This window comes from Stenella coeruleoalba (assembly GCF_951394435.1).
Source record: "Stenella coeruleoalba genome assembly, chromosome: 6".
In the NCBI taxonomy this organism is placed as follows: domain Eukaryota; kingdom Metazoa; phylum Chordata; class Mammalia; order Artiodactyla; family Delphinidae; genus Stenella; species Stenella coeruleoalba.
This window is the reverse complement of record NC_137151.1, coordinates 55,179,405-55,205,819: the sequence shown is the minus strand read 5'-3', so window position 1 is coordinate 55,205,819 and position 26,415 is coordinate 55,179,405. Positions and strand designations below refer to the sequence as shown.

Genomic DNA, 26,415 nt, shown 5'->3' with positions numbered 1-26,415 from the left:
TTCATTGTGCTACATGGGCTATATGTATCATGTTACCATCAAACAAAAGACCTAGAATCCATGACCATGAGCTGATGGTCAGCAGGTTGCTTTGCCCACACTGGACACTTGTTAATATCAAGGGGCAACCACAGCAGTCAGGGTGGTACATTGCATGGGCATGGGCTATGCAGACAGATCCTTGTATCCCACAACTCAAGAATTATGAGCAATCTTAATAACAGTGTTATCCATTTCATCCCCAAATGCATCATTCCCTACTATTGCTTATTTGGGATAATATTGGATAAACAACAGTCCAGAAGGATGCATGATCTAATAATGATTGCTAACATTCTCCTTCTCTTTCTGGATGGACATCCATAGATGTCCTTCTTTAATCCATCTGTGAGGGCCTTGGCTGGACTTTATTCCTGTACCACAGCTGTGGAAAGGGCATGATATTTTTGAACGTGTTTGTTTCTAGTGAAGCATGACTTAGCCACCTGTGTAATTCTAAGACCAAAATCTCAGCCTTTTTTTTTTTTTTATAATTCCCATTCAGTCCTGTCACTCTGTCAACCAAACATTTCCAGTTACAATGCCCTGTCTGTATTTGCATTTGGTGACATAGTAGAATCATCCCCTCACAAGATCTGCTCCTGAAGAAGAGGTTGAAAAAGAAGAAGGTCTCCACAGAACTTTACCTCAGCCCAGGGTAGATGTATAAACAAGGCTCCTGACTAGCTGCCTGACCAGCCAAGGAAGAAGGGAGGAGAGGAGGCTCTGAGAAAACCTTAGGAAGCATCACCCAACTCTTCCCTAAAAGCCTGGCCTGATCTCTTCTGCTGTGTTGGTGAGGAAAAGACCCAGCCAAGAAAAGGGTAGTCACTGACATGAGCTAAAAGCAATGTTTTCCTAAGAGCTATTGATGTCTGCTTACTTAGCTGATAAACAAGGCAAATCTTAGTGATTTATTTCTTTTACTTGAGAGCACTTATAAAATTCCTAAGCTTCAAAATCTATTCAAACCCTCAAAACTTACTCTTATCCTCAAAACATATTTCCTAGCAAGTTTCCACTCCTCCCCTTAAGAACACCTAAGTCCATCTGGGCAGTGGGCTGTGGGATGTCTCACTCCAGGTTTCCATGCAGGGAAAAAGAGAAAGATTATATACACATGCATTTCCTTAAATTTTTAAAATTTTCTTTAAATTTAAATTTCTCAATTGCCTCAAGCCCAGCCCCCTGACACTTTTTAGCCCATCCGGATTTCTTCTGGGCTCTGAGTATGTTGGTGTGTTACCACACCAATAGCTTACCCTGTATGGAACAACCACTTGGATTTAATAGTATATAAATCAATCCATCTCACCTATTCCCCCTGATGTACCAATTCTGATAATGGTAACGTCACAGCACCGGGCATGGTACAGTAATTTAATGAGTTCATGAAGCATAATAGAAATGGAGGGGATGCCCATGCCATGCTGTGGAGAGAAAAGGGAAAGTCATTATACATCTTGCAGAATGATAACACACACAGGACATATTTACTTCCTTCATTACAAGTTAACAGCCCTCAGGTAAATTTACATAATCATTATGACTTTGCCATAGCTGAGGAAAACGTAAGTCAGCTCTAACCGACGCCCACATGACATGCTGATAGATGGGTCCATCTGTGACGATGAAAGAGAGACATCTCCCTGTCAGTTAAACTGAGTTCAGCCCTCATTGTCAAGAGCAGAAGGTGGGGGTGGCGTGGTGTACTGGTGTGTCAGGGCAGTGCCATTTCTCAGTTCCCCACTGGGCTCTTCACAGTGAGTTTTGAAAAAGAGCTCTTTGCAAGATTGACTTGATTTTGAGGAAATATAGATTTGGCTACCATGTATTTAGTCCTTTTCCACTATACTAAATGAAAAAGTAAATCCATCTCATTATTCTCATGTGTCCTTGTTCATTTGTTGATAATTCTGTTGAGCTCTGAAAGGTACAAGGGTAGAGATGTGGGTTACATCTACACCTAACAATTTGGAGTATATAATGGATACACATTCAGTATATAGATCATGACTGCAACTCTAGTCTTCCTCAGCATTTGGAAGAGTAGAATCAATGTCACAGAATAAGGGTCAACACAGGTTAGAGGATTTGGCCACTCCTGGTGGTTACAATATGTTCTAATAACGCTCCAGAAAGGTCCTCCATGCTGGAATCTGTAGTAGCTAGAGCTAAGTTTAGAATGGGTGTCTATTTCATTCTTAATATAACACGAGAGAGTCAAATGTGGTCTTCAGTATTCTACTCTTGGGCACAAAGACTTTGTGTGCAGAAAAGCACCAGGGGCATCTTGGCAGTTAGGTGATGGCTGACACTAATTCTTCATTAACAAATCTAGAAAACTATTACAGCCATGACCACAATATTTTCACCTGAGTTCCCTTCTTCTCACTATCAAGAATATTAAACTATGGAAACTTTGAACCTCTGGGTTTCCCATTTTTGGTTGCCATGGAACATGTTCTGACTTCCAAATGCATTGTAAGTCTCCTAGAGGCTATCAGTCAAACCGGTATTAGTTGTATGTCCAAGATTCAGTAACACAATAGTACTGCGGGACTTTAACACCTCACTTATACCAATCGACATATCATCAAGACAGAAAATTAATAAGGCAACACAGATTTAAATCACACAATAGACCAGATAGATTTAATTGATATTTCTAGGACATTTCATCTGAAAACAGCAGATTACACTATCTTCTCAAGTGCACTGGTAACATTCTCCAGGATAGATCACATCTTGGGTCACAAATCAAGCCTCGGGAAATTTAAGAAAACTGAAATAATATCAAGCATCTTTTCCGACCACAACACTATGAGATTAGAAATAAATTACAGGGAAAGAAATGCAAAAAACACAAACACATGGAAGCTAAACAATACGTTACTAAATAACCAAGAGATCACTGAAGAAATCAAAGAGGAAATCAAAAGATACCTAGAGACAAGTGACAATGAAAACACGACAGCCCAAAACCTATGGGGTGCAGTAAAAGCAGCCCTAAGAGGAAAGTTTATAGCAATACAATCCGACCTCAAGAACCAAGAAAAATCACAAATAAATAATCTAACCTTACACCTGAAAGAACTAGAGAAAGAAAAAAATAAAACCCAAAGTTAGCAGAGGGAAAGAAATCATAAAGGTCAGAGCAGAAATAAATAGAAACAAAGAAAACAATAGCAAAGATCAATAAAACTAAAAGCTAAGTCTTTGAGAAGATAAACAAAATTGATAAACCTTTAGCTAGACTCATCAAGAAAAATAGGGAGATGACTTAAATCAATAAAGTTAGCAATGAAAAAGGAGAAGTTAGGACGGACACCGCAGAAATACAAAGCATCATAAGAGACTACTACAAGCAACTCTAGGCCAATAAAATGGCATGGACAGAAATGGACAAATACTTAGAAAGGTGTAACATTCAAAGACTGAACCAGGAAGAAACAGAAAATATGAACAAACCAATCACAAGTAATCAAATTGAAACTGTGATGAAAAATCTTCCAACAAACAAAAGTCCAGGACCAGATGACTTCACAGGTGAATTCTATCAAACATTTAGAAAAGAGCTAACACCCATCTTTCTCAAACTCTTCCAAGAAATTGCAGAAGAAGGAACACTCCCAAACTCACTCTACGAAGCCACCATCACCCTCATTCCAAAACCAGACAAAGATACTACAAAAAAAGAAGGTTACAGAACAATATCACTGATGAATATAGATGCAAAAATCCTCAACAAAATACTAGCAAACAGAATCCAACAACACATTAAAAGGATCATACATCATGATCAAGTGGAATTTATCCTAGGGATGCAAGGATTCTTCAATATACAAAAAATCAATCAATGTGATACACCATATTAACAAATTGAAGAATAAAAACCATATGATCATCTCAGTAGATGCAGAAAAAGCTTTTGACAACATTCAACACCCATTTATGATAAAAACTCTCCAGAGAGTGGGCATAGAGGGAACCTACCTCAACATAATAAAGGTCATATATGACAAACCCACAGCAAACATCATTCTCAATGGTGAAAAATGGAAACCATTTCCTCTAAGATCAGGAACAAGACAAGGATGTCCACTCTTGCCACTATTATTCAACATAGTTTTGGAAGTTCTAGCCATGGCAATCAGAGAAGAAACAGAAATAACAGGAATACAGACTGGAAAAGAAGAAGTAAAACTGTCACTGTTTGCAGATGACATGATACTGTACATAGATAATCCTCAATATGCCACCAGAAAACTACTAGAGCTAATCGATGAATTTTGTAAAGTTGCAGGATACAAAATTAATGCAAGAAATTTCTTGCATTCCTATGCATTAACAACAAAAGATCAGACAGAGAAATTAAGGAAACAATCCCATTCACCATTGCAACAAAAAGAATAAAATACCTAGAAATAAACCTACCTAAATAGGTAAAAGACCTGTACTCAGAAAACTGTAAGACACTGATGAAAGAAATCAAAGATGACACAAACAGATGGAGAGATATACCATGTTCCTGGGTTGGAAGAATCAATATTGTGAAAATGACTCTACTACCCAAAGCAATCTACAGATTCAATGCAATCCCTATCAAACTACCAATGGCACTTTTTACAGAACTAGAACAAAAAATCTTAAAATTTATATGGGGACACAAAAGACCCCGAATAGCCAAAGCAATATTGAGGGAAAAAGTGGTGCTGGAGGAATCAGACTCCCTGACTTCAGACTATACTACAAAGCTTCAGTAATCAAGATGGTATGGTACTGGCACAAAAACAGAAATATAGATCAATGGAACAGGATAGAAAGCCCAGAGATAAACCCACACACATATGGTCAACTAATCAGTGACAAAGGAGGCAAGGATATACAATGGAGAAAAGACAGTCTCTTCAATAAGTGGTGCTGGAAAAACTGGACAGCTACATGTAAAAGAATGAAATTAGAACACTCCCTAACACCATACACAAAAATGAACTCCAAATGGATTAAAGACCTAAATATAAGACCAGACACCATAAACCTCTTAGTGGAAAACATAGGAAGAACACTCTTTGACATAAACCACAGCAAGATCTTTTTTGACCCACCTCCTAGATTAATGGAAATAAAAATAAACAAATGGGCCCTAATGAAACTTAAAAGCTTTTGCAAAGCAAAGGAAACTATAAATAAGACGAAAAGACCACCCTCAGAATAGGGGAAAATATTTGCAAATGAATCAATGGACAAAGGATTAATCTCCAAAATATATAAACAGCTCATGCAGCTCAATATTAAAAAAACAAACCCAATCCAAAAATGGGCAGAAGATCTAAAGAGACATTTCTCCAAAGAAGACATATAGAGGGCCAAGAGGCACATGAAAATCTCAACATCACTAATTATTAGTGAAATGCAAATCAAAACTACAATGAGGTATCACCTCATACCGGTCAGAATGACCATCATGAGGAAATCTACAAACAACAAATTCTGGAGAGGGTGTGGAGAAAAGGGAACTCTCTTGCACTGTTAGTGGGAATGTAAATTGATGCAGCCACTATGGAGAATAGGATGGAGGTTCCTTAAAAAACTAAAAATAGAATTACCATATGATCCAGCAATCCCACTACTGGGCATATACCCAGAGAAAACCATAATTCAAAAAGAGTCATGTACCAATATGTTCATTGCAGCACTATTTACTATAGCCAGGTCGTAGAAGCAACCTAAATGCCCATTGACAGATGAATGGATAAAGATGTGGTACGTATATACAAGGGGATATTACTCAGCCATTAAAAGGAATGAAATTGGGTCATTTGTAGAGACGTGGCTGGATCTAGAGACTGTCATACAGAGTGAACTATGTCAGAAAGAGAAAAACAACTATTGTATATTAACACATATATGTGGAATCTAGAAAAATGGTACAGATGAACCGGTTTGCAAGGCAGAAATAGAGACACAGATGTAGAGAACAAACGTATGGACACCAAGGGGGGAAAGCGGCCGGGGGTGGAGTTGGTGGTGGGATGAATTGGGAGATTGGGATTGACGTATATACACTAATATGCATAAAATAGATAACTAATAAGAACCTGCTGTTTAAAAAAATAAAATAAAATTCAAAAAAAAATGAACAATGCTAAAGGAAAAAAAATAAGTAAAAATGATAAACCCCCCAATAAAGACAGCAATTAATCAGTTAAATAAAAGCAAGTACAATATCAACAAAGAGAAACAAATAAAACTTATATTCTATCACCCATTGACAAAATAATACCAAAACATTAGAAAAAAATGATCTGAATTGATACATGAAATACACACAAAACAGCTGTTATAGCAGACTATTTGAAGAATAGAGAAAATTTGAAGGAAACTTTAGAGAGTTACATACATACATACACACATACATGCATACAAGTATAGATGATAGATGGAAGGATAAAGAAAGAAGGAAAAAAAGAGAAAGAAGGAAAAGAAAGAAAAAGGAAGGAAGGAAGAAAGGAAGAGAAAGAGAGAAAGAAAGAAAGAAATCAGATAGATGGGTAGATACATACACAAAAGATGGAAACATGTATATCAGTAATTCTGAATATGGCTACAGTTCCTTATTCGCATTTTTCTGTATTTTTTAAGTTGATCAAAATTAAAAACATTACTTAATCAAAAAAAATGTATATCCAAGATTAACAAGACTGGACTCTACCACTAATGAATAAACTCTCTAAATCTCATTTCCTCAATTGTATATTAAGAAAATGAACCATTATTTAATCTATTAGGTTCCTCCTAAATCAGATATTTAATAGGTTTATGATTATCACTTAATATGTGTCACGGTGATAAAATGACAAATGGGCTTGTATGTTTCTGCTAGACTCTCTCTCTTTCTCTCTTTCTCTGTCTCGCTCGCTCTCTCTCTCTCTCTCTCACACACACACACACACACACACTCCTCAGCAGCTGCTGGAGAGGAAGAATTTTCAAAGAAGTGGTCTCAACTGGAAATCCTCTTTCTGCCTAGTGAGACTCATTTCTAATTGTCTGACCCCTCTGGACATGATGCATATTTCAGTTCTTTTTCCCTGATGGACAGCAGGATCAGTCTACTGCCATTTTTATATCTTACTCTGAAGTTTTACTACTTGTTTATGATAGTTTCACATTTTTATAAATTTTACTTTTCTGTCCTTACCCATTTATTGTGCAAAGAAAAGGACAAAGAGTTGTAGTCTAAAAGTCAAGCAAAAGTTAGCAAGACAAAATGTGCCAAGATCTGGGGATACTCAGTTTCTTTCTAATGTAGCTTTCTGTAATTGTTGAATGAACAAATGAACGAATGGATTCTCCCATGTGAGCCCAAAGCAGGTTTCATGTATTTTGTCCCAGAGGGGAGACCAACTTGGCTGTCCCACCGGTGTTGCATAATTTTCCCTTCTTCGGTCTAGGCTTCCAGCCATGATCATCCATCCTTCCATCTCCACGTGCTATAGAGCAATTGATAGTTATTCCCCGGTGCAGGAGTCACATATAATCCAGCTCCTTAGAATTATCACATCTCTGCAGTGGATTCTTCCCTTGTCACCTGGCATGCTTAGCTGTGCCCCTTATGAGGGCTGCAGTGTACAGATATGTACAGACTCAGAGCTATTGTTTCAGAATACAGCCCTGTGGCAGAGAGACCCACTTGGAAGGCAAGCTGGGTGCACACGCATGTACGTTCCGCTAAGTGTATGCTATCCTGAGTCCAAGAGGGAAACGGTCTCTGTGTTCCCTAAAATTGCAAGTCATTCCACTTTCATATTGTCTCAGGACACTGTGTGTCCAGAGCTGTTAACATATTCTAAATACAGGAAAGCAGTTTGCAAGAGCTCCATGGAAATGTATTAGCAGCTTTTCAGTGAGCTTATTACAGTGTTAAATGGCACAACTTGGGTAATCCTGAAAATTGGCCCCTGTGTACTAAAAGCCCAACTTTCCCAAAGCTGGATAAAGGGTAGAGGAGAAAAAATTGCTGGTGGCTTATTAATCAGTTACAAGCTAAAGAGAGGAAATGTGCTTTGAGGGTTTTTTCTCCTAACTTGCATAGCTAAGTGGTAACTAATAAAGCAAACCAAAGTAGCATTGAATGTTATTTTCTGCCCCTAGGACTTTTTCCAACTATGAATGTCACACCTGGACACTTAATTTATTGTGTGAAAATGCAAAGCAGGAGGGGAAAAAGAACTCCTGTATTTGGAAGTTCCCACTTTCTTTTGCTAGCTTGTGATGACTATGTGACGTGCAGCCATTGAGTACTTACACTGATAGAGAGCACGGGACCAATTTTGTACATACAATATCTGTCAGTCCCGGCACAGATGTCCTTAACGTCTTCTTCACTGTCTTCCAATCTGAGTTCCTTGTGCATAAACAGTGCAAATGCTTTCATTCTGTTAGGGCTTCCACCAACGCAGACAAACTGTTAATAAAAATAAACAATAACCTGCCTTAGTAACTGGGATAAAAAGCAAGGGTCAGCTTTCAACTTTAATGTTTTTATTTTTCAATTATATTCTTAAGGGTATATGTAGATGTTATGGGTTATGTTCATGAGTTAACTAATTGGCATCATTACCCGGTAAATAAGGCAACCAGAAACATAGTTTATGTACATAATTAGTAATGAAAAAGATAATCACAAAATCAAAATAAGTGTTGATTTTGTTCAGGTGGGTGTTTCCTGGTGTTTTTGTCATGGTGAACATCAAGAAGCATCTTAAGTGGACATAGGCAGCTTATTGTTGGGCATTAGCGGGCTATAGGCTTAATGTGTCAATTCCGAGGACATGGAAATACATAACATGAGAACTATAAGTTTAGATGTGTTTTCTGATTCCACATTCCCAATCATACGTTTTTATTATAAAATATACTATGTTAATTTAAAGCTTTAAAGAAAACACATCAAGACTTTCCCACTTCTCATTCAGAAGACATTTTCATGGAACAAGCCTTATCATTGTAGACTAGAAATCTCACTATGGTATTTCTTCATTTCCAACAATTTGGTTTTATTTTTGTCTTATTCACATTTTAACATCTCTGAAATTACAATATGGATTGTAGTCAAGGGTGTCAAATCTAATAAAATATGGTAATAAAATTGTCTGGTGGTTGCTTGTGCAATAGCCTCTTAGGGGTACATCAGTCCCAGGGATGGGAGAGGTGGATATCAGAGAGAGGATGGACATGGCCTAAGAGCAGCGTGGATGAGCAGCCAGACTGGTGGGGACCAGGGCTCAGCAGTGGGGAGGAGGAGTGGCAGCAGATGTCAGAGACCCGAGGAAGCACAGCCCACAGAAAGGTGCCAGGTGCAAAGTCATTCTGGAATCTGAGCTGAGCAGTGAGGTGCACAGAGTCTGAAGAGGCTCCAAGTCAGAGAGATAAGGCAACACAATGGTTTAAGGACTAACCTTTGAGGTTAGAGAAGCCTGGCTTTGCACCCCAACCCTGTATCTGATTAAGTAGTTTGTTCAGTGTTATACGTGTAATCTCTACGTGCCTCAGATTATCACCTCCAAAATAGAAACAAACAAACAAAAAAAAAAACCGTAGTATCCTTCAGAGGGTTTTTGTGAGGATAAGATGAGATTGAACATGATAGGGGACAAAGCCAGGCACTTTCTGAGTGGTCAACAAATGGCAACTTCCGTTTTTCATATCATAGAGCAATTTCCTGGCCCTGCTTTTGAGCTTGCTTATTTGTTTCTGTATTTTTGGAATTTAGTGCAAATGAAACTAGTTCAAATCCAGTAAGGAAAAGGCAGCTGGTAGTGCCTGACTGATGTGGGCAGCATTAGGCAGAGCTTCAGAAGGATTGCCAGTGAGGCCCCTCACAAGGATAAAGAGTATCTGCCCAAGGAAATAACTAACTGAGGTTGTAGAATTAGGTGCCCGATTCACAATTTACTGTGAGTATTGGGTGGTCTCATTACATGATGCATTTTGTTTCCATTTAGCAATAATTCCTATGCCACCCTCATTCTCGATGGTGGGATGTAATTATCCTTTTATCCAGGCCCTCTGCCTCTCTTCTACCCTCATTATTATCTTTTCTGTGTCTTCTTATGAGTTTCTCTGTTGGGGCCTAAAGTTAGTAATGAACTGCAATGAAAGTTAGCCATCAAGGCTGAGTAGCAAAGAGGATAAGACCATGGTCTAAGGTAAGTTTTTAAATTAGCATTGATTATTTGTGAAATATTCCCCTCTGTTCGTATGGACAGTTAAGACTTGGCTCAAGATCCAAGTACAAGGAGGTCATTTTTGTTGTTGTTATTTCCTTTTTACAAAATACAGTAGTTTGAAAATAACCTCAGTGTGTGGTGCCAGTAAATGTAAATTACAACTGTTCAGATTGACCATAAAACCAAAACAGATGTTGGAATAGCTTGTGGTTTGAATTCTTCTTTGAACTTAGATATTGCTGTAATCAACAGGAATTTCTGAATGTTTCTGGAGACATAAAGATGATAAGTGTAGACAAAAGCGTTTTTGTTCTTGAAGACTTACTTCTAAATCAGACTTACTAAATATCACCTATTGACACAATTTTCAGTCTGGCTGCTTTGACGAGGAGTAAAATATGGCTGAAGACCACCAACCAACAATGACTTTAAGTGACACTTTCTGTGATTTATGTCCCCCCCAAAAAATTATCATTTGTCCTGGTTTTATCAAAGAAGATAGAAATGTCTTGGGAAGGAGTCTGAAGCATTACAAAACTATGTTAAGGACTTTGCCTAAAGACTGCCAGAATGAACTCACTTTCAAATATGCCTAGTGTCTTGAAAGACTTAGCTTTGCCATGTTGTATTTATCTGGTCCTACTGCAGTATATGTATTTTGTCTGTTAATAAAGGAGTATAGAGACTTAAAATACATATTACATAGTATTGTAAGATAATGCTTTTCCATGTTACTTGAGATTTCTAGGGAGAGATTGGAGGGTACCAGTTAGTGATCTTATAAAAGATATATTTGGAGGTTGAATTTGAGTAGATAACTTCTAAAGATACTCCACTATATTTTTCAACTGATTGATTGATTCAAGTCTATATGACAAAAGACATTAGCTGTTTACCAAACTCTTCCCCCTTCTTTCTGGGCACACTACTAAACTCAACTTCCCAGCCTCCTCTTCAGGTAGATGAGACCATATGCCTGAGTTCCAGCTACTAGAATGTGAACAGAAATGGTGTCGCTTCCAGTTCTAACACATAGAAATCTCCCATTGGTGATCCTATAGATTGTCTTCTGTTTGTCTGCTGAATGGGCGCTGACACCCAGTGAAACTTTGCAAGGCACTCCTTGAAGATGACAGAGCAACAAGATAGAAGGAGCCTGGGTCCCTAATCACCAGTTGGAAGAAAGCCACTGATTGACCAGGAGCACCCACTTGGTACTCAGTGTGAGTGAGAAACAAACTTACATTGTGTTAAGCCACTGATATTTTGAAGTAGCAACTAACAAAACCTTTTAAGTACAGTAAGTAAGAAAATGAATAAAATAGGAATGGTTGTCAGAATCTTTAAGATTTAAAATTTTACACACCCAGAGTTCTCCTTTTCTTTGAAGATAGTGCTGTTAATAATGATTATCATCTCTGTGAAGACAAGGCTGAGTTTTCAGGTACTGAAGGATTATGTCCTCTCTTATTAGCTAGAATTGCTACCCTGGGATTTAAGGGAGTTGAGAAATTGAACCTAGCATGTTCTTATTCAAAGATAAGAACGTAACTGGAAGGAGGCAAGTTTCTGAGAAGAGCATCTATAAATATAAGTCAGGCTTTACCTGTTGCCTCTAAAGAATAGGTTAAACAGCCAATTCTGATCATTTGGAACTACGTTACCTGCTCCCCAATCTACACCCCCACACACACACACACACTTTTGCCTCCTATCCATCAAAATGGCCCAATCAATAGAGTTGTTCTCTAGTAGAAAAAAATGAGTTCTAAACCAGAGCATGTCTTTTTGTCCAAAAGAGAATCTATTGAAATTGTCCACAGCCAGGTGGATTATGAGCTTATAAGGTTGGATAGTGGTTATGATGAAGTATGAGAATAAGTGCTGATAAAAATCTAGGCAGGTAGAGGAGAGACAGATACCTAGATATGTAAATTATAGATCACTTTCTATCTCAAAAACATCAGTCTATTTAGTTATTAATTAGATGTTCATGTTAGTTTATTAATTATGATAGATCATTTAATTAATCAGAATTATCCTTATGTAAGGGTCCTGGAAAAGTCATTGTGAAGCATGAACCTCAAACCTAACATTTGAATTCAGGTAAAGTCCAATTAATGAGTATCAAAGACAGCCTTGATCAATTTACTCTTGGAGCATAAACATCAGAAACAGCAGTAGGAAGAGATGAAAAGATGAAGCAAAAGATTGAGGGAAGGCCATGAAAGAGCAAAGAGCCGCTGACTGCAGAGGAGTAGGGAAATGGGTGGGTCACATCAGATGAGCCCACACCATCACACCTGTGCCCTAGGAAAGATGGGAGGGGGAGGGAGCAATGTAGCCCCTACTGTTAATGAATATCATAGATTTATTTCATCTCCTCCCCACCCTGCCACCCTTCCTTCCTTCTCCTCCTCCTCCTTCTTTGTCTAGCTAACCGCCTCCTCCTCTTCCTCCCCTTTCTTCAATGCCCCCTGTCAATTAATAGACTATTCTCAGTTATGATGACTCAAAAAGCCCAGCTAGTGCAGTGGGCAAGAACCCTGGAAATTGGACTTAGAAGAATTTGGTCCAAGTCCTAGCTCTGCCACTATATGGTGTAATTTGTTAACCACCTTTGACCACTCTGAATTCAATTTCCTTGTTTTATGGAGGAAATGAATATCTGCTACACCCACCTAAAAGAGGGAATGTGAAGATTTGAGGTAGTGGATCTGAGAGCTTTTATTTTTGTTCTTGTAATTGCTAAAGGAGTGAATAAAAGTCAGATGAAAACTGCACAATTCTCTAGCGGTGGGACTGTGATTAGGTGTAGGCCTTTTAGAAAACAAAAAAAAATTTTTTAAGTTCATTCCCTTTGACCATTTCTGTAAATCTTAATAGACTTAAATGTAAAAAAAATTATAGGTACAAAAATATCCATTTGAGTGTGTTTATGATAGAAAATACTTCAACATTAAAGTCAATAGTAGACTATGTAATGTATGGCACAGGCGCTTGGCATCCATAAACCATGTGTTTCAAAGAGAACACTACAATATGGGGAAATGTTAATGACATAAAGTTAAGTGAAAAACACAGACTGTAAAGTTACGTAATTCCAGCTATTTAAAAATCTATTTGTTAAAAAGAACTGAAGGAAAAGAAAATAGGTTGATGGCATCGTTGTTTAGCTGGTAGGGGTTTTTTTAGACGTGTTTTTAAAAATCATTGTTCTAGATTGGTTCAAGATGACAGAGTAGAAGGACATGCACTCACTCCCTCTTGCAGGAGCACTGGAATCACAACTAACTGCTGAACAATCATTGACAGGATGACACTGGAACTCACCAAAAGAGATACCCCACACCCAGAGACAAAGGAGAAGCCTCAGTGAGATGGCAGTAGGGGTGCAATCACAATAAAATCAAATCCCATAACCACTAGGTGGGTGACTCACAAACTAGAGAACAATTATACCACAGAAGTCCACTCACTGGAGTGAAGGTTCTGAGCCCCACATCAGGCTTCCCAACCTGGGGGTACAGCAGTGGGAGGAGGAATTCCCAGAGAATCAGACTTTGAAGGCTAGTGGGATTTGACTATAGGACTTTGACAGGACTGGGGGAAACAGAGACTCCACTCTTAGAGGGTACACACAAAGTAGTGTGCACATCAAGACCCAGAGGGAAGGAACAGTGACCCCATAGGAGACTGAACCAGACTTACCTGCTAGTGTAGAGGGTCTCCTGCAGAGGTGGGGGGTGGCTCTGGCTCACTGTGGGGACAAGGACACTGGAAGCAGAAGTTCTGGGAAGTACTTCTTGGCATGAGCCCTCCCGGAGTCCACCATTAGCCCCAGCAAACAGCCTATAGCCTCCAGTGCTGGGCTGCTTCAGGCCAAACAACCAACAGGGAGGGAACTCAGCCCCACCCATCAGCAGACAAGCAGATTAAAGTTGTACTGAACACTGCCCACCAGAGCAACACCCAGCTCTGCCCACCACCAGTGCCTCCCATCAGGAAGCTTGCACAGGCCTCTTAGATAGCCTCATCCACCAGAGGACAGACAGCAGAAGGAAGAAGAAATACAATCCTGCAGCCTGTGGAACGAAAACCACATTCACAGAATGATAGAAAAAATGAAAAGGCAGAGGACTATGTATCAGATGAAGGAAAATGGTAAAACCCCAGAAAAACAACTAAATGAAGTGGAGATAGGCAACCTTCCAGAAAAAGAATTCAGAATAATGATAGTGAAGATGATCCAGGACCTTGGAAAAAGAATGGAGGCAAAGATCGAGAAGATGCAAGAAATGTTTAACAAAGACCTAGAAGAATTAAAGAACAAACAAACAGATGCACAACACAATAACTTAAATGAAAAATACACTAGAAGGAATCAATAGCAGAATAACTGAGAAGTGACCTGGAAGACAGAGTGGTGGAATTCACTGCTGCAGAACAGAATAAAGAAAAAAGAATGAAAAAAAATGAAAACAGCCTAAGAGACCTCTGGGACAACATTAAACACAACAACATTCACATTATAGGGGTCTCAGAAGGAGAAGACAGACAGAAATGACCTGAGAAAATATTTGAAGAGATTATAGTAGAAAATTTCCCTCACATGGGAAAGGAAATAGCCACCCAAGTCCAGGAAGAGCAGAGAGTCCCATATAGGATAAACCCAAGGATAAACACACCGAGGCAATAGTAATCAAATTGACAAAAATTAAAGACAAAGAAAAATTATTAAAAGCAACAAGGGAAAAATGACAAATAACATATAAAGGAACTCCCATAAGATTAACAGCTGACTTCTCAGCAGAAATTCTACAAGCCAGAAGGGAGTGGCATGATATATTTAAAGTGATGAAAGGAGAGAACCTACAACCAAGATTACTCTACCCAGCAAGGATCTCATTCAGATTTGACGGAGAAATCAAAAGCTTTACAGACAAGCAAAAGCTAAGAGAATTCAGCACCACTGAACCAGCTCTACAACAAATGCTAAAGGAACTTCTCTAAGTGGGAAACACAAGAGAAGAAAAGGACCTACAAAAATAAACCCAAAACAATTAATAAAATGGTAATAGGAACATACGTATCGATAATTAACTTAAATGTCACTGGATTAAATGCTCCAACCAAAAGACACAGGCTCGCTGAATGGATACAAAAACAAGACCCATATATATGCTGTCTAGAGACAACCACTTCAGACCTAAGGATACATACAGACTGAAAGTGAGGGGATGGAAAAAGATATTCCATGCAAATGGAAATCAAAAGAAAGCTGGGGCTTCCCTGGTGGGGCAGTGGTTGAGAGTCCGCCTGACAATGCAGGGGATGCGGGTTCATGCCCCGGTCTGGGAGGATCCCACGTGCTGCGGAGCGGCTAGGCCCGTGAGCCATGGCTGCTGGGCCTGTGCGTCCGGAGCCTGTGCTCTGCAACAGGAGAGACCACAACAGTGAGAGGCCTGCGTACCGCAAAAAAAAAAAAAAAAAAAAAAAAGAAAGCTGGAGTAGCAATACTCATATCAGATAAAGTAGACTTTAAAATAAAGAATGTTGCAAGAGACAAGGAAGGACACTACATAATGATCAAGGGATCAATCCAAGAAGAAGATATAACATTTATAAATATATATGCACCCAACATAGGAGCACCTCAATACATAAGGCAAATGCTAACAGCTGTAAAAGAGGAAATCAACAGTAACACAATAATAGTGGGGCACTTTAACACCTCACTTACACCAATGGACATATCATGCAGACAGAAAATTAATAAGCATGGACTTGAGGACACGGGGAGGGGGAAGGGTAAGCTGGGACGAAGTGAGAGAGGGGCATTGACATATATACACCACCAAATGTAAAATAGATAGCTAGTGGGAAGCAGCCACATAGCACAGGAGATCAGCTCAGTGCTTTGTGACCCCCTAGAGGGGTGGGATAGGGAGGGTGGGAGGGAGACACAAGAGGGAGAGGATATGGGGATATATGTGTACGTATAGCTGATTCACTTTGTTATACAGCAGAAACTAACACAACATTGTGAGGCAATTATACTCCAATAAAGATGTTAAAAAAAAAAAAGAAAATAAGGAAACAGAGGCTTTAAAAGACACAAAAGACCAGATTGATTTAATTGATAATTATCAGACATTCCATCCCAAAATAGCAGATTACACTTTCTTCTCAAGTGCACAGGTAACATTCTCCAGGATAGATCACATCTTGGGTCACAAATCAAGCCTCGGGAAGTTTAAGAAAACTGAAATCATATCAAACATCTTTTCCGACCACAACACCATGAGATTAGAAATAAATTACAGGGAAAGAAACGTAAAAAACACAAGCACATGGAAGCTAAACAATACGTTACTAAATAACCAAGAGATCACTGAAGAAATCAAAGAGGAAATCAAAAAATACCTAGAGACAAGTGACAATGCAAACACGGCGAACCAAAACCTATGGGGTGCAGCAAAAGCAGTCCTAAGAGAGAAGTTTATGGCAGTACAATCCTACCTCAAGAAACAAGAAAAATCGCAAATAAATAATCTAACCTAACATCTAAAGGAACTAGAGAAAGAAGAACAAACAAAACCCAAAGTTAGTAGATGGAAAGAAATCATAAAGGTCAAAGCAGAAATAAATGAAATAGAAACAAAGAAAACAATAGCAAAGATCAATAAAACTAAAAGCTGGTTCTTTGAGAAGATAAACAAAATTGATAAACCTTTAGCTAGACTCATCAAGAAAAATAGGAAGACTTAAATCAATAAAGTTAGCAATGAAAAAGAAGTAACAACGGACACCGCAGAAATACAAAGCATCATAAGAGACTACTACAAGCAACTCTATGCCAATAAAATGGACAGCCTGGAAGAAATGGACAAATTCTTAGGAAGGTATAACCTTCCAAGACTGAACCAGGAAGAAACAGAAAATATGAACAAACCAATCACAAGAAAATATGAACAAACCAATCACAATTCAATCAAATTGAAACTGTGATGAAAAATCTTCCAACAAACAAAAGTCCAGGACCAGATGACTTCACAGGTGAATTCTATCAAACATTTAGAAAAGAGCTAACACCCATCTTTCTCAAACTCTTCCAAAAAATTGCAGAGGAAGGAACACTCCCAAACTCATTCTACGAGGCCACCATCACCCTGATTCCAAAACCAGACAAAGATACTACAAAAAAAGAAAGTTACAGACCAATATCACTGATGGATATAGATGCAAAAATCCTCAACAAAATGCTAGCAAACGGAATCCAACAACACACTAAAAGGATCATGCAGCATGATCAAGTGGGATTTATACCAGGGATGCAAGGATTCTTCAATATACAAAAAATCAATCAGTGTGATACACCATATTAACAAATTGGAGAATTAAAAACCACATGATCATCTCAGTAGATGCAGAAAAAGATTTTGACAACATTCAACACCCATTTATGATAAAAACTCTCCAGAAAGAGGGCATAGAGGGAACCTACCTCAACACAATAAAGGCCATATACGACAAACCCACAGCAAACATCATTCTCAATGGTGAAAAGCTGAAAGCATTTCCTCTACGATCAGGAAAAAGACAAGGATGTCCACTCTTGCCACTGTTATTCAGCATAGGTTTGGAAGTCCTAGCCATGGCAATCAGAGAAGAAAAAGAAATAAAAGGAATACAAATTGGAAAAGAAGTAAAACTGTCACTGTTTACAGATGACATGATACTGTACATAGATAATCCTCAATATGCCACCAGAAAACTACTAGAGGTAATCGATGAACTTGGTAAAGTTGCAGGATACAAAATTAACGCACAGAGGGACTTCCCTGGTGGTGCCATGGTTAAGAACCTGCCTGCCAATGCAGGGGACATGGGTTCAAGCCCTGGTTCAGGAAGATCCCACATGCCGCGGAGCAATTAAGCCCGTGTACCACAAATACTGAGCATGCGCTCTAGAGCCTGCAAGCCACAACTACTGAGCCCGCATGCCACAACTAGTGAAGCCCACGTGCCTCGAGCCCGTGCTTTGCAACAAGAGAAGCCACCACAATGAGAAGCCCACGCCCCGCAGCAAAGAGTAGCCCCCACTCGCCACAGCTAGAGAAACCCCACGCAAAGCAACGAAGACCCCATTGCAGCCAAATAAATAAATAAAAATTAATGCACAGAAATCTCTTGCATTCCTATACACTAACAACAAAAGATCAGACAGAGAAATTAAGGAAACAATTCCATTCACCATTGCAACAAAAAGAATAAAATAGCTAGGGAAACAAAAGACCTGTATGCAGGAAACTGTAAGACACTAATGAAAGAAATGAAAGATGATACAAACAGATAGAGAGATATACCATGTTCTTGGATTGGAAGAATCAATATTGTGAAAATGACTCTACCTCCAAAGCAATCTACAGATTCAGTGCAATCCCTATCAAATTACCAATGGCATTTTTTACAGAACTAGAACAAAAAATCTTAAAATCTGTGTGGAGACACAAAGACCCTAATAGCCAAAGTAATCTTGAGGGAAAAAAACAGAGCTGGAGGAATCAGACTCCCTGATTTCAGACTATACTACAAAGCTTCAGTAATCAAGACAATATGGTACTGGCACAAAAACAGAAATATAGATCAATGGAACAGAATAGAAAGCCCAGAGATAAACCCACGCACCTATGGTCAACTAATCAATGACAAAGGAGGCAAGGATATACAATGGAGAAAAGACAGTCTCTTCAATAAGTGGTGCTGGGAAAATGGGACAGCTTCATGTAAAAGAATGAAATTAGAACACTCTCTAACACCATACACAAAAATAAACTCAAAATGAATTAAAGACCTAAATGTAGGACTGGACACTATAAAACTCTTAGAGGAAAACATAGGAAGAACACTCTTTGACATAAATCACAGCAGTACATGTTTTGATCCACCTCCTAGAGTAATGGAAATAAAAACAAAAATAAACAAATGGGACGTAATGAAACTTAAAAGCTTTTGCACAGCAAAGGAAGCCATAAACAAGATGAAAAGACAATCCTCAGAATGGTAGAAAATATTTGCCGACAAATCAATGGACAAAGGATTAATCTCCAAAATATATAAAGAGCTCATGCAGCTCAATATTAAAAAAAACAAACAACCCAATCCACAAATGGGCAGAAGACCTAAAGAGACACTTCTCCAAAGAAGACATACAGATGGCCAAGAGGCACATGAAAATCTGCTCAACATCACTAATTATTAGAGAAATGCAAATCAAAACTACAATGAGGTATCAGCTCACACCAGTTAGAATGGGCATCATCACAAAATCTACAAACAGCAAATGCTGGAGAGGGTGTGGAGAGAAGGGAACCCTCTTGCCCTGTCGGTGGGAATGTAAATTGATACAGCCACTATGTAGAACAGTGTGGAGGTTCCTTAAAAAACTAAAAACTAGAATTATCATATGACCCAGCAATCCCACTACTGGGCATATATCCAGAGAAAGCCATAATTCAAAAAGACACATGCACCCCAATGTTCATTGCAGCACTATTTACAATAGTCACATCATGGAAGCAACCTAAATGCCCATTGACAGACGAATGGATAAAGAAGATGTGGTACATACGTACAAGGGAATGTTACTCAGCCATAAAAAGGAACAAAATTGGGTCATTTGTAGAGACATGGATGGATCTAGAGACTGTCATACAGAGTGAAGTAAGTCAGAAAGAGAAAAACAAATATCGTATATTAACACATATATGTGGAATCTAGAAAAATGGTACAGATGAACCAGTTTGCAAGGCAGAAATAGAGACACAGATGTAGAGAACGAACATATGGACACCAAGGGGGGACAGCTGGGGTCAGGGGGTGAGTGGTGGTGGTGGGATGAATCGGGAGATTGAGATTGACATATATACACTAATATATATAAAATAGGTAACTAATAAGAACCTGCTGTATTAAATTTAATATAAAAAATAAAAATCTTTGTTCTTATTTATATTTTCCCAATTTTAAATAATGAACATGAGTCATTTTTATAATTAACATATATATTAAGATAAATAATACTGACATAAAATTTTCCTAGTAGCATTCCAGAAACAATTATTTCATAATATTTTTTATGAAATAACAAAAATCTTAATAATATGAAATATTGAATAATGGTTGTTTTCAAGAAGTGGTGTAAGATAGTATTTTTAGTTTTGTTGAGTTATTTCATGATTTGATAAAATGAGAATTAGTGAGGTTCACCTATAATTGAAGATGTTAAATAGTGAACTGAATCGTAATGAATTCTGAACACCCAGCAGTATTGTCAGTAAAATTGTATTTATCTTTAGGGACCAGAAGAGTCAAATAACCATGTTTGCATTAGATTTAGTTTGGGAACCTTTATATCTTGTTAAGGTGGAAATGACTGTTCATGATGTACACATTCTAAATTGTTTCAGAGAACGAGCACAGCTTTTGTTCTTATGGGGACCTCTGACATTTCTCTAGCCAAAGGTGTAAAGTTTATGTTAGGAAAATAAGGAGAAATATCACCAGGGGAAACTCAATTTTTTTTCCTAAAGTTAGAAATACTTTTACCTTTACATCCCCAAACATTTCTGGTAGGTTGTGTGTTTTTGTTCCTAAATCCAAGTGATAGAGAACATCTTCATCCATAGAGTCCAGGTAAGGATTTTTAACATGAACAAAACCTTTTCTGAAAAAAATAATAAAAGAAGGTGTAAAGGAATTTGGAGGGATACCACACAAAAGGGAAATATCAGTCTACACCTATGAAAACCACTAGCCCAAATATTGGACAAAAACCTTCATTTAGGATTAATTGATTTGTAAGGAAGCAATGTGGTATAATAATGAATAAAAATGGCTAATATTTGTTGTGCACTTACTATGTACCAGGCATAGCATTAAGCATGAAAATTTTACAATGTCATGAAAACTGCATATAATAAACACATTACCTCGTTTAATCCCATGACCATTCTATTAGGTAAGTAATACTAATAATTCATAAGAAGCCAAGCCTTACAGAAGTTGAGAAACTTGTGCAAGATTATACAACCAGTAGATTACAGAACAGTCATTTCTACCCAATTCTGTCCAGCCCTGGTGGCTATTTTCTTTCTTCGAAAGAGAGGCTGTGTAACATAAGCTACTGGGCTCTGGAATCAGACTGCCTGGATTCCCCTGCCAGTTCAACCATATATATACTAATTATGCAACCTTGGGTATATTATTTTGTCTTTGTTGTTTGGCTTCCTCATCTGTAAGATTGGTATAGTGAAAATAATAACTGCTTTGCAAGATTGCCTAAGGCCTGAATGAGATAATGTTTGTAACACAGCTGATGTACAGTGAACATAGAATAACTAACTCTCATTCTTATACTTCCCAACATGGAGGACCTGACAGGTACTAGTTTTAGAAAGACTGACATGAAAAAGTAGGGTGTGGCAAAGAATGCAATGTGTTCATCAAACCCCAATTCTTTTTCCTCCTGGGCACATTGCTAGACCACATTCCCAGCTTCTCTTACAGTAAAGTGAGGTCATATGACTGAGTTCTGGCCATTGGAATGTGGGTGGAAGTGATGTGTCTACTTCTAGGCCTGGCTCCCAAAAAACTAGTATCTCCCTCAAATTTGTTTCTCTTCCTCTCTCTCTCAGTGGATGTGCAGAGTAGACACCAGTCCTTTACTCCATCAGCCTGTTTTGGATTGAGCAAGAAGCCACTGACATTTTAAGCAGCATTAGCCTGCTGACCAATAAGAGGTTCTTTGTTAACATACTATAAAATGATCTTTTTTCATTAGAAGATCTAAATGAGAAGTAAGTGAAGCAGGATGATGGGGTCAAAACAGAAAGCTGAGTAGGATCCTGGAGAGACTGAATGTAGGTATAATAGAAAAAGGAAGACTAAACAGGCACAGAGTTCTAAAGCAACAGGATTTAGAGCTTATAAAAAAGAAATGCTCAAGAAAAAGCGTGAAGGAAAAGAAGTGAGACTAAAGAGCTTGGAGAAAGGGGAAGTGATCAAGTGAAAGACCTAATTTTAGTAATCATGCAAAACCATAAGAGTACAAAATTATTGTAATAAGGAAAGTAAGACTTAAAAACAGAAGGTAAGGTAAGAAAGAGGACACTTCAAAGTAGAAACTCTATTTTCCAGCAGCCTCCTTCCACCAGATGCCCAGAAGAGAATGTGGAGATATTACTAAGAAGCCAGTGGAAAGACAAGCTTACCAGAAAGAAAGGACTACAACTAGAAGGCCTTAAAGCCATTCTTTTTTAAAAAATTCATTTTGTTGTAGTATAGTTGATTTACAATGTTGTGTTAATTTCTGCTGTACAGCAAGGTAATTCATTTATACATATACATACATTCTTTTTCATATTCTTTTCCATTATGGTTTATCCCGGGATCCTGAATATAGTTCCCTGTGCTGTACAGTAGGACCTTGTTGTTTATCCATTCTATATATACTAGTTTGCATCTGCTAATCCCAAACTCATAAACCATCCCTCCCCCGTCCCCTCTCCCCATTGGCAACCACAAATCTGTTCTTTATGTCTGTGAGTCTGTTTCTTTTTCGTAGATAAGTTCATTTGTGTCATATTTTAGATTCCACATATAAGTGGTATCATATGGTATTTGTCTTAAAGCCATTCTTGATGTCAGCCCATCACTTCATTACCCAGTGCAGTTCAGTGGTTATCCGTTTGCTCCCACTCATCTTGGGTGTGACATCCCAGCACCACCCTGGCCATATCAGCCATTCTGGTGATGCCGTGGCTGCCAGCCTTCCTGCCCTTTCCCCTACTGCATGAACACTGCCTCACACCACAGTGGATCCAGCCATCTTTACCAAGAACCATCTGGAACTTCTCTGCTCTACGGTCCTCCCATTTCCCTCCAAATACTTTAAAACATCTTAACAAAAACCTTGTATGTTTCTGTATCTCCAATGGTCCTCAACCTGACTGTGCATTAAGATCACCAGGGGGTTTTGAAGAAAATACTGTTGCTCAGGCCCCAATTAATTTAGACTCTGAAATTATTTTTTAAATCTTCCTGGATGATCTGATGTGCAGCCAAAGTTAAGAACCCCTGCTTTAGACCTTTGTTCCTGAAACATCCTTCTCCTTGCCCTCAGTTTTTCACCTATTAGTATCCTACTCATTCTTCAAGGTCAAATTCAAATATCACCTCCTCTGTGAAGGCTTTTCCAAGTATCTTTCCTCTCTGGTCAGTATGAATTCCCCCCCACTGTGCTCCTAAAGCCTTTATTTGGCATTTCATGTGTTAATTTTCTGCCTTCCCAGAAAGATTTTGAATTCCCTCATGCAAGCTGTCTCATGTATCTTTTTAAATTCCTAAATATTTAAAAATTTTATTTGTTAAATTAACTGTTCAGGAAGTAGAACAGCAATACTATAAATTTCAAAAACATTTAGGACAACAGATTCTTAATTAGTTAGTGGATAGCTGGTTTCAAACAGAAAGCATTCCATGATGCACTTTCCTACATCAGAAAAAGCATCAAAGCCTCAAAGCAGAAGGACACCTTCTTTCTTCTCTTGCTGAGGGGCAGGAAGATATTTACCCACTGTCCCTTGCTAGACAAAGTGTGGTCAATGAACCAGGAGCGTCAGCAGCATCGCCTGGACAGCTTGTTAGAAATGCAAAATCTCAGTCCCTACCCTAGACATACTGAATTATAATCTGAATTTTGACTAACTCTTAACGTGATTCCCATGCACATTAAAGTTTGAGAAACACTGCCATACACTTTATCTTCCAGTTTCTATTATGCTTTCGGTTTTACTCTCCCAAAACTGCTTTCACTATCTGGAGATTTTTCCTTTGGATTCCCAGCTGAATCTATGAATCATCACTCTATGAAAGAGTGTCATTCATCTACTCCAGTGAGTCAAGCTCTTAACTACATATCAGAGTCACCCGTGGTGCTTAGTACTGATACCTGGGCCCAACTCCTAGAAATTCTGATTCAGTTGGTCGAGGAGTTCTGGGACTTTGTATTTTTTAAATCACTGATCTACTCCACCTCTCCTATCTTCAAGAAGAAATTCTCAGACTGGGATAACCATTCATTATATTCTCTTGTGTTAATTATAATACTCCTCTTAATTCATTCTTTAGTTTTCTTTGATGTCTGTCCCAATGTCTAATGATCTCTTGGTCCAAAAATTGGGACAGGGAGACATCTATAGAAGATTTTTATTCCATTAGGCTCATTAAGAAGCACTTCTAAGATGTTCACTCTATCAGTGGCCAAAGGAAGGACCAATTTGGGGTATCATGCCAAATTTAACCCAGTATGAATCAGACAATTGCAATACTTCAGTCTTTCCAAGATACATAATTTTTATTAAATAGACTTGCATTTACTGTTTTCTCCTCTATCTTCTTTTTCAGTTTTTCCCAAAAACATAAGCCAAAGATGCAGTTGGGAATAAAGTCTTTTAGCAAACTATGACATGCTATATAGCATGGTCAGTATTAAATATTGGTAACCAAAGTAAAGTGCTGGGTGAGCAGTCTTTCCATTTTACCATTACCTTCATTTTCATAATGTTTCCCTTTCCTTCTCCTTGGCTTCCCTGAAGAAATGAACACAGTGGGAGGCTACCTCTGTTTGGAATGGGTACGTGGAGCATTTTGTGAAATGCTGTCCTGATGGAGCCTTTAAGCCAGACATTTAGAAGGAACTTACAAAAATTCCTTAAGCCTCATGAAGATTAATGCTCTATTATGTTCTGTGAACCTGGGGCAGGAATTGGAGCTAAATTTGCAGACAGCTTTGGCAGATTTATGTCTACCCCTGAGATGAATAACCTACACGGTATTTTAGAAGTGCATTCTATGTAAAGTCCACCACAAAGCACATGAAATCACTTCATAATAAGCTGCAACACAGTTACATCTCCCTTAGACACTGGGAGGCCCCTTTAATTATTTCTCAGATACAGCCCACGGTCCTGGGATTAAAGACTGAACTCCAGGCTGAATTCCAGGCTGAACTGTGAATTCGTTCATTCATGCATGTTTTGTGTGACTTGTTTTGCCCCACTTTCATTTTTCTTTAATTGAGATGTGATTGACATATTGCCCCACTTTTTTTTTTTTTTTTTTGCGGTACTCAGGCCTCTCACTGTTGTGGCCTCTCCCGTTGCGGAGCATAGGCTCCAGACGCGCAGGCTCAGCGGCCATGGCTCACGGGCCCAGCCGCTCCACGGCATGTGGGATCTTCTCGGACGGGGGCACGAACCCGTGTCCCCTGTATCGGCAGGTGGACTCTCAACCACTGCGCCACCAGGGAAGCCCTGCCTCACTTTCTTAGATGAGCTAACCCCTTCTAAGAACTGAGAAATGAAAATGCCATTGAGAAGAAAATTGGCATTGTTTTTATTTCGTTTTGTATTCTGAACTGTGTTCCAACTATATGATCTCTAAACTTAAGAAACTTACATAACTGTAGAAATCCATCTTCTGAATATTTAATATAAAATCCAAAGAACCTCCCATCTCATCAAAACCAATAAAAGATCAAAATTACTCACCCAACATATGTATTCCTCTCAGATCTCTTGGATGTATTGGAAGCAGGAAAACTCGAAGTCATACTTTGTATTATGAGGATAATCACTCTTAAGTTGATATCAGGAAAGAAAAATATTGTGATTTACTATTAAATTATAGATCAAATTATGGTAGAATGACAATTTAGAATGCCACTCTCCCTTAAAACTTGTTTTCTTCCGAAATTGCTAATGGAACTTTTCACTTAGCATTCTAAACTCCCTCATTAATTCAAAAATATTCTCCCTGACATGGCCTTTTAAACTACAGCCCAGCTCTCAGAGCAACACTTCCCCAAGAAGATAGGTTCCCTTTGAAGGTGTGGCATCCTACCTCTTTAATAGGTTAGGTTTGTTAGCTTGTTAACTGTTGACCAACACACCTTTCCCTTACATCTGGCCTTGGTCCAGCATGGGTCTGGGGTAACACACAGACTTATTTACTTTTAGACAACTGTATATGGTTGCAAGTCCTCCATTGATTTCCGTAACAAATCCACCAGGTTGTC

At 38.5% G+C, this 26,415-nt stretch overlaps 1 protein-coding gene across 1 annotated transcript in view; it reads right to left on the bottom strand.

The window, feature by feature from the left end:
• Nucleotides 1-25,950, bottom strand: part of UPP2 (uridine phosphorylase 2) — a gene marked incomplete at both ends in the record, with an annotated part of 42,600 nt that extends 16,650 nt beyond the window's left edge. The window contains 4 exons of the mRNA XM_079925256.1: nucleotides 1,355-1,469; nucleotides 8,351-8,509; nucleotides 20,886-21,003; nucleotides 25,889-25,950. Coding sequence (XP_079781382.1) covers nucleotides 1,355-1,469; nucleotides 8,351-8,509; nucleotides 20,886-21,003; nucleotides 25,889-25,950 — 454 coding nt within the window. The remainder of the gene's footprint in view (nucleotides 1-1,354; nucleotides 1,470-8,350; nucleotides 8,510-20,885; nucleotides 21,004-25,888) is intronic.
• Between the last annotated feature and the right edge of the window lie 465 nt (nucleotides 25,951-26,415).